General features: G+C 37.6%; 2 protein-coding genes and 1 pseudogene across 2 annotated transcripts; all 3 read right to left on the bottom strand.

Moving 5' to 3' along the window:
• Positions 1 to 575: 575 nt before the first annotated feature.
• LOC149022678 (EPIDERMAL PATTERNING FACTOR-like protein 2) lies at positions 576 to 2,394 on the bottom strand. Its single transcript, XM_089147329.1, has 3 exons — positions 1,675 to 2,394; positions 1,527 to 1,576; positions 576 to 1,440 (listed from the first exon to the last, which is right to left on the bottom strand). Exons 1-3 carry the CDS (start codon positions 1,796 to 1,798, stop codon positions 1,219 to 1,221), a joined length of 396 nt encoding a protein of 131 aa, XP_089003455.1. The 5' UTR covers positions 1,799 to 2,394; the 3' UTR covers positions 576 to 1,218.
• A 3,315-nt stretch (positions 2,395 to 5,709) lies between these two features.
• Positions 5,710 to 7,008, bottom strand: LOC149022677 (uncharacterized). The gene is made up of 2 exons (XM_089147328.1): positions 6,772 to 7,008; positions 5,710 to 6,408 (listed from the first exon to the last, which is right to left on the bottom strand). The coding sequence occupies exons 1-2, from the start codon at positions 6,809 to 6,811 to the stop codon at positions 6,080 to 6,082; spliced, it is 369 nt and encodes a 122-aa protein (XP_089003454.1). The 5' UTR covers positions 6,812 to 7,008; the 3' UTR covers positions 5,710 to 6,079.
• A 3,200-nt stretch (positions 7,009 to 10,208) lies between these two features.
• Positions 10,209 to 15,401, bottom strand: LOC149022676 (F-box/FBD/LRR-repeat protein At1g13570-like; annotated as a pseudogene).
• Between the last annotated feature and the right edge of the window lie 829 nt (positions 15,402 to 16,230).

Raw genomic sequence — 16,230 nt, 5'->3', positions numbered from 1 at the left:
TTGATTTCTTCAGAGTAAAGCTCAACCTCTGCGTGAACTAGATTTAACTTTTTGCTAAAAATCATGCTTCTTGTTTGTCTCGACTCTTGGGAAGATGATTTACTCAACAGACAATGCTTTCAACCAGCATAATTTAACTGATTTTTTTTTTGGTAAACATAATTTAACTGATTATATCTTGGTAACTCAAGCCAGTATAATTTTAGAACTTTTATCATTTCATAGAGGGAGTTGGTTCAAAATTTTTGACTTACAAGGCACCTCTTGCACCACAATGAGTGGAAGAGATTCAAATCCTCTACCCCTACTTTCCACGTGCCCCCAAAATTTTCTCTCATAACCTACCTAACACAGACCATCCTGACTCACCTACATCAGGTGGGCTGTGAGAAAAAAATTTAAAGGACACATGCATGGTGGGATAGACGATTTGGACTCAAGCAGGAGAGGCCCAAAAGACAATAAAAATTCTATTTCTAGGAGTGATCAACAATTTAAATGCGGTTTTGACTAGGTGTGCTAGACATCAAGGAAAATGACAGCCCTTAATTTGCTGGAAGGATCTGGATTGGAGGTTCTAATTTTTCAGATTATGTAACATTGAATTATGGTAAAAGATTTGTATGTTAGAAGTAGGAGGCTAATGAATATTGAGTTTTATCTTATGGCAATAAGAGTATTGAAGTATTCTTTCAAGGATTAGAACCTACTTGAACTGAAAAAAACCAAGGATTATCATATCACCTGTAAATTTGGACCATATCAGTACCAAAGGGTCATCCTATTAATTTCTTCCTCTGCTTTGGATGTTTTTTTTTCTTTCTGCTGGTTTATTGCAAATACCAAATCCTAAATTGTTGTTTCTGTATTGTTTCTGTATTATTGACAGTGATGCTTGTACCTTGAAGGTCCTAATGTATGGTTTTTCTCAAATTTTAGGATTATATTTCACCTTCAACCACCATGACCTGAAAGAAAAACCCTTTGAAATTCCTGTTATTCTCAGTGACAGCAATAATTGAGCAGAGCAGTTCCCTGATTGAAAATTTGAGATTGCTATCAAAACAAAGAGGAGCATTTGAAAAGAAAAAGGAAACACTGGTAAAAATGGATTTATGGCTTACAGGATCTATGATATTATGCTTCAAGAACTTTGAAGTTTCTGCAGTGGGAAGGAACTTAGTATAGAATTATATAAATGGGTTGCAGTAGTAGTGTTCAGGGGTTGAAGAAAGCAGTCCCACACTTGCATTTCCATCCTTCTGGTTCATAGTTCGAATATTGGACACCAAAGTTGCCACGGTTTGTGGGCACTTGGATGGCTTCGCAAGGAAAGCATTCTCCACATTTGTGTTCACAGCTTGGTGGTCTAGATCCAAGTGTGCTCAGTCCTTTATATGCTTCTTCATTCACCAACAACCTTCGAAAGCTTTTTATATCCTTGAACGATACCAACAGACAAATCTCAGTTAAGGAAGAAAAGGGCAAACCTTATGAGCCTTCCACAATCAAGAAGAAATATATACCTGTTTGTCATCCAAGTGAGTTGGTACTGGCAAGAATTCTGGGGCTTGGCCTGCATTTATTAAAAAGGGAAGCTGGAAAGATGAGTTTCAGTGAGAGTAAAAACCCAAGTAATAGTGTCGTAAAGTGAACTGAAAAGCTGAGTGAAACCTGGTTGATGAGCTCCAGAAGGGGTCACAGAAGACCTTCTTGATGCAGACACCCAACTCAATATTTGCAGGAAGCTTATCACAGTTAACCAGAATCTTCTCCTTTGCTCTTCCGAAGTACACATGATGATGATAATGATGATGATGAGATTAACAAGAAGTCCTCTTTGGATAACTCAACACCTTTTAGAGGAGATGATGACCTCCCTCTATTTATCACTCCCCTTTATGTTCCTCTTCAGTTAGAAGAGACATTGCTTCACAAAGAAAGTTTTTCTTCTTTCTTGTCTGAAATAAATCCAGAAGCCAGCATATGGTTTTCTCGCCTGAAATAAATCCAGAAACCAGCATATGGTTCTCTCTCTCTCTCTCTCAGTTGACAACTCACTTGAAAACCATATGATTAATCCGTTTTCTGTACCTGTTCACTGTCTCCCCCACTGGTATCTTGTCTTACTCTTACCTTTAAGACAGAAAGTCAGAAACCAAACCCATATCTAAACATATAGACTCTTGAAACCTAGAACACTTCCTATATAATCTATCTATTGGCAGTTGAAAAATCTTAGGTTGCATTGTCTGCAGAGCCTGATCGAAAAAGAAAACTGATAAATGCAGAAAACCCATTTCAGAAAGAAATCTGACACTTAAAAGCAAGGTCTGGTAGATAGTGCTACCAGCCTACCAGTCTCTCTGCCTGACTGCTACAAGTCAATTTCCATATGGGGTTTCACCGTTTCACGGATGTGAACTGGCAAAATGACAGCTAAATATCAATCCGGACATCCTATTATCCATCACACATCTGTTTGATAATATGCCTCTGAGAGATGAGAAAGGCGATTCAGGAGATAAGTGGTCCACCACCTACCTGACTATTTAGATAAACGTGGAGCTCATTTGGGATTTGTTGAGCTATTCTTCACTAGATCCAATTTCCCTGACTGTTCACATTTGGGATTTGTTGAGCTGTTCTTCACAAGATCCAATTTCCCTGACAGTTTGGATAAACGTGAAGCTCATTTGGGATTTGTTGAGCTATTCTTCACTAGATCCAATTTCTCCTATCACTTCTTTCTTTTTTCAGGTTAAGTTAGTTTGGCATTAATGGCGTTCTCTTTTAATTCAGATGAAAATCAGTGAAGTAATCCTGCTGAGAATGGAAATTACTTTGACTATAATCAAACTGCTACAATTGGAAATGCATTGGGATTTGGGAAAGAATTTCTTTTCTCCGAGCATAAGCTAGATTAAGGTGAACGATAATAATGTATTTGAGGTACTGATACCACGACTAGATCAATACTTTTTTTTTTTTGGGTCAAGACTAGATCAATACGGCTAATACAACATGGTTCTGAAGGTGATCAATACGAAACAGTATAAACGAAGAGTAGATTAAAACTGTTTTTTAAAAGAAATCAGGGGTAAAACAATATGGTTTCACGCAGATTTTTCTGTAAATTGGCATTGATCATTCGTGATCTTTATTTGGGCTTTGAAGTCTAGTGCGCTCATCAGTCATACTGTCATGAATCATCCAACGAAAATAAATGAATGAAAGAGAAAGATGAAGATTCCCAAGAACTGCAGCAATCACAGAGCTCATGCACAAGCCCCAACATGCAGAGTCCCATAGACTCTACAGAAGGCAAAGAGCGAGGAGCAGAGGCTGAAAGGACGAAAAAATATATTCAAACAAAAGGGGAAGTTGGAATCAATCGTTTCTGTACATGCTGCTGTGTCTCATCTTCACTTGATTTGACTGTCTCTCTCATTTTGCAAAACGAAAGCAACTGTTGAAAGTCTGAAAAGCTCTGACCATGAAGATTTATGGGTCGTTAATAGCAGGAAATTGAATGAGTCGAGAAAGGTTCAGTGGAAAGACTTAACACAACAGAAAAATTGAAGAAACTGATCCAGCTTTGGTAGAATGAAATAGTTTTTGGTGGGGGGAATCTGATCTAATTGAGAACCTTGGTTGTTGAACCTAATGCATGCTGGGTTTCTAGGCTATTGATTGATAACAGCTGAATTAAATGGGATGGACCAGCTGAATCTGATGATGCCAATGAACATGAGCAGTACCTCGTTGGTTGGAGCATATGGTCCTTTGTACACCAAGTATCACATATAGGTTTGACTGGGACCATTTAACTTGCAGTGGAGACTAGAGATGACATTCCATTGATGTGACTTGACATTCCCATTGGAATTGAAGTCTCTCCAGTTGCCTTGCAATGAATCACACAATTCAACAAGTAACTACATGGTGCCTCATATGCAAGATTGGATACAAGATCAGTGAAGGTAGTTCATATCTAACCTGGAACAGAGCTTTAAGATCCCATATTGCTGAGTGACATCTCAGGAAATTGATTTCCCAACCTCTGTAAACATAAATAGCATATTCATTTCCTTGAGCAGTTTCTTATGGTTTTTGTCCACTATCTTCATATCCACTATTTCCTTGCATTACCAGCAAACAGCAGACAGCCTCATGATGTTTCCATCAGATCAACAAGACTGAAAATGTTCTCGAAATCTGTTGGTACACAATGAACAAAAGAAAGGGTTCACGCAAACTATTCAGAGGCCAAGTGTGAACTTGGTCCAACTGATCCAAAAATGTGAAGATACGCTTTCCACACAAGAAAAACCACCTCTTGGAGATGCAAATGCCCCATGAAGACATCCATTGTCACAACTCCAGGTCATTAGAAAGTGGTTAAATATATGAATTACCCAGTGAAAAATGTCAGTTTCAAGGGAAACAAGATAACATTTGCAAAACATCATGAATTTGTGTACCAATGAGGAATGTTATCTGACCTTCCAACTGAAAATCATTCTCAACGGAAATCACTAGCATTCCTAACATGTTTGAAAGAGACAAATTGTTCCATGCAGCAGTAGATTCCATGATTACACAGGGGGTAAGTAGGTGAAAAGCAAAGAGAAGGAATCTAGCCACCCCTGATTCCTGTAAAACCCTAAAATTGATCTAACTAGCTTCTACCATAATAAAATAAATCAAAATAGAACTTCTAGAGCTAATCCTTATGTAATTCAAAATATGTTTTCAAATCGATGTAGAACTACAAAGAAGTCCAAGGGTGTTGGACACAACCAAACATCCCAATAAATTGGTCCTGGAATGTAGGAAATTCAGTATCTTTGACGAAGAATGAAAGCACTCAAGAAGAAGAAAACGTTTGGAAGGCATAAACAACTCAAATGTCATAAATCACTATTTCTTTTAAGTAAACCTTGACTAATCCAATGCTCAGTGAATAAGCAACCAGACACACCTTCTCAAAACAGGAATATATTTTCATTCACAAATCTTAGTTCTCTTCCCATATGACCAACCAACAGTGGTGTTATAATCCATATGCAATGACAAACACTGAGCTCTTTAACAAATCAAAAGCTGAAAAATGTTACTGGAGATGCTCCACAGTCTGCATGGATTTTTCTATTATAAATTCTGTAGACAATATAAAAAACTAAGCTAGTATTAATAACATTAAACTTGATACTTATGTAAGCTTCTAATAATAACATGAGGTATAGAAAGACAATCTCCGATAAGAGCTTCTTATCTTTGCATTATTCCCTTTTCTTCCATGACAAAAACCTTTCAGATTAGCAATGTATACAGTGCATTCAGCCAAACCAAAGTAATACGCAGTTGTGTGATTTATGCCTTCCATCAAGACTCAAATTAGTTTTTCTTTGTTTCTTTCTTCCCTGTCTCTCCCTCCCCCGACCCAAAAAAAATAAAAATAGAGTGATAACAGCAAAGCATTAGAGATGACATTCTCTTAAGTGCATGGCTGTTCTAGAGAGTAATATTAGTGTTTGACAACTCTTTCTATTGCTTCCTCTTAATAAAAGATTTGATTTTTACCCACAGAGATTCCAGCAAGCATTAAAAGCAGCTGGAATAACCACTAGCAACTTACATACAGTTGCAGATATGTCATAGTTCAATTGCAGACAGTGGAGTTTGTACATATGCTTGCCTGTAAAATTATTCTTCCCTGTTCTACCAATACTTCCCCTTGCCTGAAAAGAGGGACCTATTTCTGTCCAGAAGATCCAATAATTAGATAACAAGCATGCTAACCCAAGGTGCAGACAATTGTACTCTAGAAGCATTTGCAAGAACATAAACTCTTTACTTTATTGAATCAAATCAGGTGTAAAAACTTGAATGAATAGAGAACCAAGATATACAACCCACCTCATAACAATTTTTGACAAACAAGATAAACTATGAGCACAAAGAAGTAATGACAATAATCAAACAAATTGCAGTAATGTACAGTGCCCTAAAGAAAGTTACATTGTCAAAAGCTAAAACAGAAGCGAATCAATCACACCTCCTTGGATGTCTATTTTTAATCCATTTTCTTACTCCAAGGACAACAACATTTCTCAAAGCTTCTTCCAATGGAGGCCCAGAATCCACCTTCCTTCTTTGAGGTACCACTGTGGTGATCAGAATCTCTCTTTGTGTGAACAGATTGGACAATTGCCTCAAGCTCTTCCTTAGCCCGTTGAAATACGCTTGGACCTTTGACTTCATCTATTGGGGTGTTCTCATCAATGTCATCACTTTTACCATGAGTTTCCTTGTGATGTTGGTGTGGTGATCTTTTAGTATGCATGATTGCTTCAATTTCTTCCTTCGCTCTCTGGATTGGATTGGGTGCTTTTACATCTTTCTCTGCCATTCCAAAAAAAAGAATACAGATATAAAACCTTCATTCTAAATTGATAAGGCAATTCAACATGTCATTCACACTTGAAATTCTAACAACAATTTGTAATCTCCTTTTTAATTCCACTCTTGTTTTTCTGTTCCTGTTCCTGTTCCATCGGGGTACTACCCCCATGAAACAAGCACAGAAATTGGAGAAGATTGTTATTCGTTGTCTCAGTCCAACCCAGTTAAAGACCAATCTATCGTGTATCAATCAGAGGAAAACAAGGAAAAAAAGGAAAACCCATTGCGAATTGGCAACATCAGAATTATGAATTATGAAAAAGAATAAAAAGAGAGATTTGAGAGCGACAGAAGAAACAATACCCGACAACGAGTCTATTCGCTCTGATTGTGGTTCCGCCATTAATCCAGTGTCTGTTCGCAGAAATTCTAGTTCTTTACAAATCTAATAATCCGTTTTACCAACACGAACAGAGGTGGGCTGCTTATAATCAACTCCGTAACTGTACACGACGATTCAAATCAGAAGATGGAAAGGTGCGAAGAACCCCCACGCACCTTTGTCCAACCGTGGGATTTACAGCGCAAGCGAGACCGCAGCCGTTCTTTTAGCGGTCTGGCAAGAGAACCGGTTTCGAATCGAATATATTCAGTTAAGTTTGGGTTTCGCTTTAATAATAGATTTGGTTCGATTTAAATATTTGATCTTCAGATCCAGATTAACACCTTTGGGTCACTTGGCAGAGTGATCTAAAGAGAGGGAGAGTTATCCTAACATTAGGAGCGTTAAGTCAAACCGTGCATAACCCAGTTCGACTCCGGTCTGGATCGTATCAAAATCTCCAAATTGGGTCGACCAGCTGATCAGCTGTGCATCCGCGCATTCCTTCGTGATTACTTTTCCTAAACAGCACGAAAGATACCCACCTGTCTAAACCGTGTATGGACACGCACAAAGAAACTGCCGAGGGCACAAAAACACGTGGGATTTTTATTTGCCAACCGCTAGTGCTGGCTGCCAACGATTATGCAACGCATTAAATGACAGAAGTCACAAAATAAATATTAATTTTTATTTTTATATTTTAAGAATTTAAAGTTTATTAATTTACAAAATCAGATGCCAACTACATGCGAGAGTAAAAGTTACATCTTATCTTTGCACGTCAACACATCTTGTTCAAAGTGGCCTTTGCTTCTAAACATGTCTAAGGTTGGTGCGGACACGTGCGAAGAACCGCCTCTAACTGCCTCAAAGAAAACCCTACGAGTTTAAGTACAAACTTATGCGAAACTCGGGTGCATGATATCTTCTTCACGCTTTACTCTTTTCCATTTTTTCTTAAGCTCAAACCTTGCAATTGGTTTTTCATTGTGTCTGCTATTGAACCTGACTTAGGCATCCGGAGCGGCTAATTGGTTCAAACAAAAGCTATGAACTGAAATTACAATAAATAAATAAAAACATAATTAGGTACACTTGTGTTACAAATTAAAAGCCTTTTTTTGGGGGGTTGATCGGGATAAAATATTTTCACCCACATGGTGAGTTAATTTTCCATTCCATATAATTAAATTCATGACACGTATTTATTCTAAAAACAAAATCCTATTTTTTATTAAAATTTTGAATATATAAGAATGCAAATCTTCTCTATCCCTCAGATAAGATTTTGTTCATAAATTAAAAACATATCATGAATTTGACCATGGGGTTGGTAAAATTCAAGCCTGGATGACCTCCTGTTGGTGAGAGCAATGTGCTCCCCTAAGGGTTTTCATCCACTTAGTAAGGGACGAGGACCATGTTGGACCCAGTGAGATTCCAATATTCATTATTTTCGAATATTTATAGGGGGCCGCACCACTTATATGTGGTTAAAAATTGTAAGGGAGCACATTGTTTTCTCCTAACGAGGAAGTGATTGATACTAGAAATTTCCTTTTCATGTGGGTAAAATATCCAAACTCATAAAAGACACTGACAAGAATAACACAAGAGAAAATAACAACCTTTTTTGAGTGTTCTATATGCACAACCCCGACTCTATCCCTGAACATGTGGCACACCCAAGGTTCGAAATATCCCACCGACACAACGACATAAAGCGAGATTTCAAACGACTTTTTGAGAAGATGGAAAAGGCATGCACCAGAGAGACAGTGGATTGGGTTTGAAGGCTGGTGAAGCAGAGGCAAAGAGTGGAAGCAGTTTTGGACCCAAGGCTGGGACTCAGAGACGACCTAGTGAGTGAGATGGTGGAAACATATAGCGATCTTCTTATCCCTTTCAAAAGATTGTACAGCCGGAGAAGAGACCGATGATGCAACAGATTGTTGGTCTTCACAAGGACATACATCCGCCAGAAACGTATAGCGATCTTCTTATCCCTTTCAATCTAGTTCTCTACCAAAGCTCCTATTCCTCTGCCATAAAGTTCCCAAACCCTAATTTTTCTGTGCTCCGATGGTAATGGAAGCGCGTGTAAGATTAGCAGGGTTAGCAGTGAAGGGAGAAGAATCTTGCCCTTAACGGATTTTCTATGTTAATCCATAGAAAAACTTCTAAGGTAGACGAAGAGACAAAAAAAAAACCTCATTCCCATCCCAAATCTGTGATGACTTGATGTCTACCTCAGCGTCGAAGACATCGTCGAGAAGGTTGCTGCCCTAGTTGTTGACGATAGCCCTTGCGTAACCTATACATTTGGAGAAAAGTCGATTGTCAACGATATATCGCCGATTTGTCAACGATATATCGCCGATTTGTCAACGATATATCGTCAACTTATTGCATATGCCCTGTGTCGGCGATAAATCGCCAACACTTTGTACGGTGGGCACACCTCTAAACGTCCAAAATTACAAATAAGTCCATTAGTTTCCATTCAAGACCGTTACAAGTTATTTGAAAATTTTTCAAATATGATCAAAATACTCTTTATATATTAAAATGACTCAAATGCTCCTTAAACCCTATTTTCAAAGTTGAACCATACACGTAGAGATGGGTGAAGGGTTGAAACCCAACCACCACCACCTCCTCCTCTTACATTGAAAACCCCTTCTCTAATCTTCTTCCTCACCCTTTCCCCGGCTTTCTTCTTGGAATTCCTTCCAGAAGATGGAGTAGATACAGTGGCATAGTTCCCTATCAATTAAAAGATAATTCCCCACTGCAACCCATTACTAATTATGTGTAGCTTATCTGTTTGTCCATCCATACCGTAATTTGGAAAAGAACCTGAGATTCTTAACCTGAGTATAACCACCAAGGAAGCCATTTAAATCCTTGTAGATTCATACAAGACATCGGAAACATACCAAGTTCAGCAATAGGTGTCTAGAACTTTATTGAATCAAGATATCAAATCAGGTATAAGAACTCAATGAATACAGAACCAAAAAATATACAAATAAGCATATATAATACAAATCTGTTAGGCACTGTAGAAGCATCTCTCTATCTATATCTTTCAAAACCTACAATAGGTTCATCTCTTTGACTTGAATGGTTCACACTGCACATTCCAAAAGCCCACAAAGCCTAAATGGAGAACTAATTTAGTGATAAGCTTAAGAAAGAAAAACAGAAAAGTAGAAGCAAACATAAAATGAATAGAAATGTGAGAGGAGAAATGAAAGTAGTCACTAACATATCACCAAAATGCATACAACAAAGTGCTCATCAACTTTTGTACGTGAACTCAGACACATAATACAAAGATGATGCTTCAAAAAACAGAGGCTTGAACACAACTCAAGTGACAATCATCTTGAATAACCTCTTCTATCAAGTTTTACGGTCCAAATTCAATTTGAGCTAAAGGTGAAGCTCTTCTTAACAGAAGCAGCTCTTTCGACAAATTCAATAATTCTCTGTCATGCGCATCAGAAAGGATTTCCATTCTCTCAAGCAGTGGAGAATTGGCAAGAATGAATGTAGTGATAATCCATTCAACTTCCGTGCCAACAAAAGAATAAATGGTTACAAACAAGAGTTTGTTCAATGAAGACTCAAACTGAACCCATACTTCATGCAGATCAATTATAGGAAAGAGTGCAACTTCCTCAACATGTTGGAGCTGGAAGATCAAATAAGTTAATTAGAGCAAAGAATAATGGGAAGGTTAAAGACAAAGTAGATGGTTCTACAAGTAAGTTACCGCTATTGTAAGCACTTGCAAATTAGGGGAGCTATTAAGTAAACATATAGCAGCTAAAATCTCCTGCATGTCCGCCACATTTAATGCAATATCGAGAAACGTCAAATGATAGTAAGTAAAAGAAAGCCTCCTTGACACATCAGAAAAGGGCAGGCACTGTAAGAAAATGCAAATAGAAGTAAGCACTAATGATTTTGTGCAATTGGTGAGTAAACGCCAAAATCACAACGTTCTATTACCCGTAGAAAATATTTTCCCAAGAAAAGCTTTTCAATACCAAGCAGAAAGTGAAGAACATGGCCAAAATTGCAGTTTTCCAATTTGTACGGATGAGTTATACCCCTTGGGCAAAATTTTGCAGAAACTAAAACTTTTAAATCTTCAACGCATGTAAAACTGAATATGTCTCCACAGATGCTCAACTTCTTGAGTTTTGGATTGCTAAGTTGAACACAAGTAAGACCCTTAATTTTAACCAATGTCAACTCTTCTAGTTCAGGGCAGGAAGAAAGCAAACATTCCATTGTTGCATCAGAGAGTGTAACATTACTGAAACACAAACTTGTGAGACATCGAAGTTGGATAACGCAGCAAACCAGTGTATCAATGACAGGTTTTCCATAGATGTGCAAGTACTTGAGTTTTGGATGGCTAAGTTGAATATGAGTAGGATAGTTTTTTAGTTCAAGGCAGAAAGAAAGCAAACAATCCAATGTTGCATCTGAAAGTCTTAACATGTTTGATAGACAAACCTGTGAGACATCTAAAGCCTTTGAACGCCGATGGAGGAAGTGGTATCATGCAGCTAAGTAAGTGTTAGACGAATCAGGTGTTTAAAGGAGAACAAAGATGGAGGAACACTATAAGGACGGGAAGATCCAGAAATTTGAACTTCAAGTTCTGTCAAAGAATCTAATGTGAGGGACAAGATCCAGCTGTTTATCTCTGGACAAGTTTTCAAACGTGAACTAGAGATTTTAATTGTCAGAATTGGGCCTCTATGAGTTAGAAGAACACAATTGACAATTTCCACAAGTTTACGGTGACCAACTGAACCAACTGAATATCCTATACATTTATCAGTGAATATGAGATATGGATTTGAGAGCCATTTGTATCTCCACTTAGTTGATAGAATACAAGTCCTCACCACCTCTCCAATTGACAGACTTGAAAAGATTTTTTTCTATTACACCATCTGGCAAATTACTCAACCTATCTCGAGTCAAATTTGGAGCCATTCCACCCTGCAATGATCAATAAAGACTTCATAATTGAAACCAGATTTGTGATATTCAAAAAAAAAAAGAAAAAAGAAAATAACAGAAGGCCAACTATATGAATCAAGCTGTGGTTGAAATCTTCTCCTGTCATATAATGTGATGGGAAGCTGTTTATATAATTAGCTATCACAATGTGTATATTACAACATTTTACATGTTTGCAGCTGCATGCACAAGAGCTAAGAGTTCTAGTTTGTCGGTTGATGAAGCTGAACCACCTTGCTGGATAAGGTTTGGTTAGAGGCTGATTCAACGCAGCATTTGAATTGGGATTTTGATTTCCTGTTCATTCTGTTACCGGCACAGATGAAAATAGAATAAGATGTGAAGTCTCTCTCTTTGTTTACAGGTAAAACAATAACCTATTGTTATCAGCACCAACCCTGGGTGACGCTTCCTTTATATCTGAAATATTTTTCTCTTCTCAAAAGTGGTTCATCACATCTAAGATGTTTCCTATATTCTACATAACAATCAGCAAAAAAGGGAAAAAAGAGAAGGAAGGGGGGTTGGGGAGAGACAACTAAGCTGGATCTTGGCATCGATGATGTTTTGATACCACTAGTATCCACCCATATGTCATTCCACCAGAGAAGTACAAAGCCTCCCACTGTATTGATTGGATCAACGAGGAAGTAAGAATCACGGTTCTTCGTATTCTCAAATTTCTCTTGTTACTTTTAGCTTTCTACAAGGAATAAAAGAAGAGGCCTTTATGATTTGAGAAGACTTTTTAAAGCTTGAATTGTCAGGGATTCCCTAAAACTTGATAATTCTAGCTGATGATTTTCATGGTGACCCATGGGGGCTGCATTTTCCCATTTACTGTGGGATCATATGATAAAAAATAATAAATAATAAAGAAACAAAAAAATATTGAGTTTCCACCTGGCCCATTCTTGTGGTCCTCTTCCTCCAAAGAACTCCTGGGTCTTTCAGTGGAAATTGTATTCTAGTCCCCATGACTGTCATTCATGTCTTCCACATTCTCGTCACAAAGTTGACTGGGTCATTCATTATTTAACTCTAAGCATCCATCTATGATGTATGCCATTGGTTTTCGGAGTAAGTAATCTGATGTTTATTCTTTAAAGAAAGATCTTCTCTCCTACTCATCATGAATAGAAGCTCCGAACCTACTATCCCTCCAAACCAATAAAACCTACTGAGCCTCCTTCCTGAAAGGAAGATCTTTTCTTCAAAGCTGGACAAGGGCTTACGACATAAGGCCTATCAAACAAACCTATTCACCTATTCACCTCCGAAAGATATGGACCTATTCACCTACTGACCTCCAAACCTAAGGAATAGAGTTCCGCATTGGGAATGTATTACTCCGGCTGTTTATTTATATGCTTTATATGCTTGTCTACGAGCCTCTACTCATGTGGGACTTACCTCCGAGAATTGACTAGTTGAAGTGAGGCTTATCTAGAAATCGAGATTGAACTAGCTGCATTACAACAGATCGTCTAGACAAACACTAATTTTCCCAACAAACTCTACTATCATACTATCATATCATATCATACTACTATATAAAAGGAAAACCTCCAAAACTTGTGGCACGTATTTTCTTAGTCCAAAATACCCTTCCTAAATAGACATGAACATTCTCAAAGAACTGAGCCCCTACACTCCCGTCTCAGAAAAGCTTTAAAAAAAAAACCAAAACCCGCAGAATAGAAATCGAACCATCACATGACCTCACTCAAAGGGTAGCAACAAATAGTACCTCCTACACAGATATAATCAACTGAACCCTCCAACCCCTGATCCACGAATAGTTAAATATCCAATTACAATTACACATTTTACACATAGTTAAATATCCAACTACTTTGTACCGAAAAAGAAAAAAAAAATCCAACTACCATCATTTGTTAACTTTCTTCAAAGTTAAATATTCAAACACCTATTCCCCAAACACGAGATACTTAACTTCACTGTCTTCAATGTTAAATATTAAAAGACCCATTCCCCAAACACGAATTGTATATAAACAAATAGCCACCCACAGAGATAAATACTCAATTACCACTACCCAAAGACGAATGAGACGAAAAACTTTTAATAAACCACACAGAGTTACAAAATTAATCTTATAAACTACTCATATGGCTGCTTGGCTCAAATTTCACAAACTGACACCCAGGGGCGGAGCCAAGATTGAACATGGAGGGGGGCCGAATATATGTGGGCTAATGTGGGACCCACTATAGGTCCCATCTCAGAATATATTATTATATTTTAATGTAGAGTCTACATTAAAAATTAGGTAAATTAATAGAAAATTCGTGAGTGTGAGATAGAAAAATGAATAATTTGAGAAAGAGGGATGAATGCCTGATGTGGAGAAGATTTAGGAAAATTCCAAAATTTACTAACTACTTTAATATTTTGTGAGACGTGTGAGGAAAAAAAAGAGAAAAAATAGAAATAAAAGAGGAAATCCATGAGAGAATAAATAGAAATGAAAATAGGAGATAATATATAAGGAGAAATTCATGGATCGTGAGTTAGTTTTTAATTAGAATTTAACATTTTATTCCTTAAAACTAGGGATTGAATGATAACCATTAGATAGAGATTATGAATGACATTTGTACCCATCATCTTTATCTTAAATTTTTATTTTTAATTTTTGGAGGGAGCCAAATAGTGGTATTTCACATTTAAAGATAGAGAAATAAGGAAAAAAAAAGGATATTTCCAATTTCAAAAAATCCGGGGGGGGGGCCATGGCCCCCTCCGGTCCCAACGTGGCTCCGCCACTGCTGACACCTCTTCAGAAACAACACAATCGTAACCTGCTGCTCCATGAATCGACATCTCTAAAAGCCAGACTCAACGAAAAGAAGTGATTACCACAAGATGTCCCCAGGGTCCCACGAGCCCACCTACAAATAAATTAACACACTTTGAATGACGCCCAAAGTTTAAACATTACCAGCAACTACAACTTCCAAAAGAAATCACTCCCAATACACTCATGGAGACTAACAACAGCACACAAGTATGGGAATTCTACCTATTATTGTACTCACCATGCACAACCAGCAGAAAAACACACTAACATACAAATCTCCTGCAGGGCTCGACAAACCGGAACGATCTGCAAAACATCAACTCCCTCAAACTTCACCAACAAGAATGGAAACTCAGAGTGACCGTACTTCAAAAAAGTTGCATCCACGAATACAACACTGCCAAGGGATCTGGCTGACTGCAAAAAACCATACTACTGGATGAAGAGGTCAGCAACCCTATCCACTCCTGTTTCTACTCACCGTCTAAAAGAGCATTCCCTGCATTGAAAACACAACCATTAAAACAATTGCAGATTAAATATACCCACACGTATAGATGAGAAAGAGAGCAAGTTGACTCTATATTTCCCCCTTTCCTTTTTGGATCTTTCTTTGGCACTAGAAGAATCATTAATGCCTTCACTTTCAGAGCCAGATTCTGGTTTTTCCTCACTTCTTTTTGTCCTCTGCTTGACTCTACCACTCACTTCATCAAGAGAGCTCTCATCATACATCTTCTATCTTTTTCCTCCTCTTCTCATATTTCTTGTCATCAAAATCATAACCATTCTCACTGAAGAGGAGTGTTCATCTGAGGAATACCAATGCTTCTTCCTACTAGAACTTCTACTAATTCTTACTATTTGGTCTCATCAGAAATATAATGAGAGCTTCTTTCGCTCTGATGTCTTCCCTTCCTATTTCCAGATTTCTTGGAGTTCCCCTCAGCTGGTTCTACCTACAACCCAAACAATCAATACCAAACACATAAACAGATCAAGTCATCAGCAACCCAAATAAAGGATAGAATTCAGAAGATAATAAAAAGATTTTGAAAGGACAAGAAAACAAAACCATAACATGAAGTGAGAATTATCCAGCAAACATATGTACGTCACCTAATAAACAAAACCATAACATGTCAACAATGATTTTTACTAAATTAATCTCAGACAGAAATTAGCATGATAAAAGCTGAAGGAACAAACACAAGCCCACTCATAATAAACACCCCTAGCTTATTCTTATATAGATAACATCAAACAAAGTCACAAATATAAAATATAAGTTTTATAACAGTGATAGAAACATCTGAAATTGTTGAATGGAAATTGTTAACATTTACCCCAATCAGCAAGTAAAGAGGAGGACTAAAATCTGAAACTAAACCTCAAGGTAACTAAACTGATGTTCTAATTCTTACCACAACGCAGAGCTTAGGTGTGATGCACTAAGGGTTTCACCCAGTGATTTACGTAGCCTTAGACTGAATACGAACAGCTAACAGCCAATTCTGCCAAGATATCTAAACAACAACCAACTTCCAAGTTGAGCAACTCAAGT

The sequence above is a fragment of the Hakea prostrata genome, chromosome 3, assembly GCF_041222555.1.
Source record: "Hakea prostrata isolate BN-2017 chromosome 3, UWA_Hpros_2, whole genome shotgun sequence".
Lineage (NCBI taxonomy): Eukaryota > Viridiplantae > Streptophyta > Magnoliopsida > Proteales > Proteaceae > Hakea > Hakea prostrata.
The sequence above is the reverse complement of the archived record's forward strand: the minus strand, read 5'-3'. Positions and strand labels throughout refer to the sequence as shown.

Bases quoted from the DNA above. Each gene is read 5' to 3' on its own strand.
- LOC149022678 (XM_089147329.1), bottom strand. From the start codon at position 1,798: ATGTGTACTTCGGAAGAGCAAAGGAGAAGATTCTGGTTAACTGTGATA. The intron at 1,577-1,674 runs GTTTCACTCAGC...TAATAAATGCAG, and splicing joins TTCTGGAGCTCATCAACCAG to GCCAAGCCCCAGAATTCTTG. The intron at 1,441-1,526 runs GTATATATTTCT...GTATCGTTCAAG, and splicing joins CTCACTTGGATGACAAACAG to GATATAAAAAGCTTTCGAAG.
- LOC149022677 (XM_089147328.1), bottom strand. From the start codon at position 6,811: ATGGCGGAACCACAATCAGAGCGAATAGACTCGTTGTCGG. The intron at 6,409-6,771 runs GTATTGTTTCTT...TTGGAATGGCAG, and splicing joins GCGAATAGACTCGTTGTCGG to AGAAAGATGTAAAAGCACCC.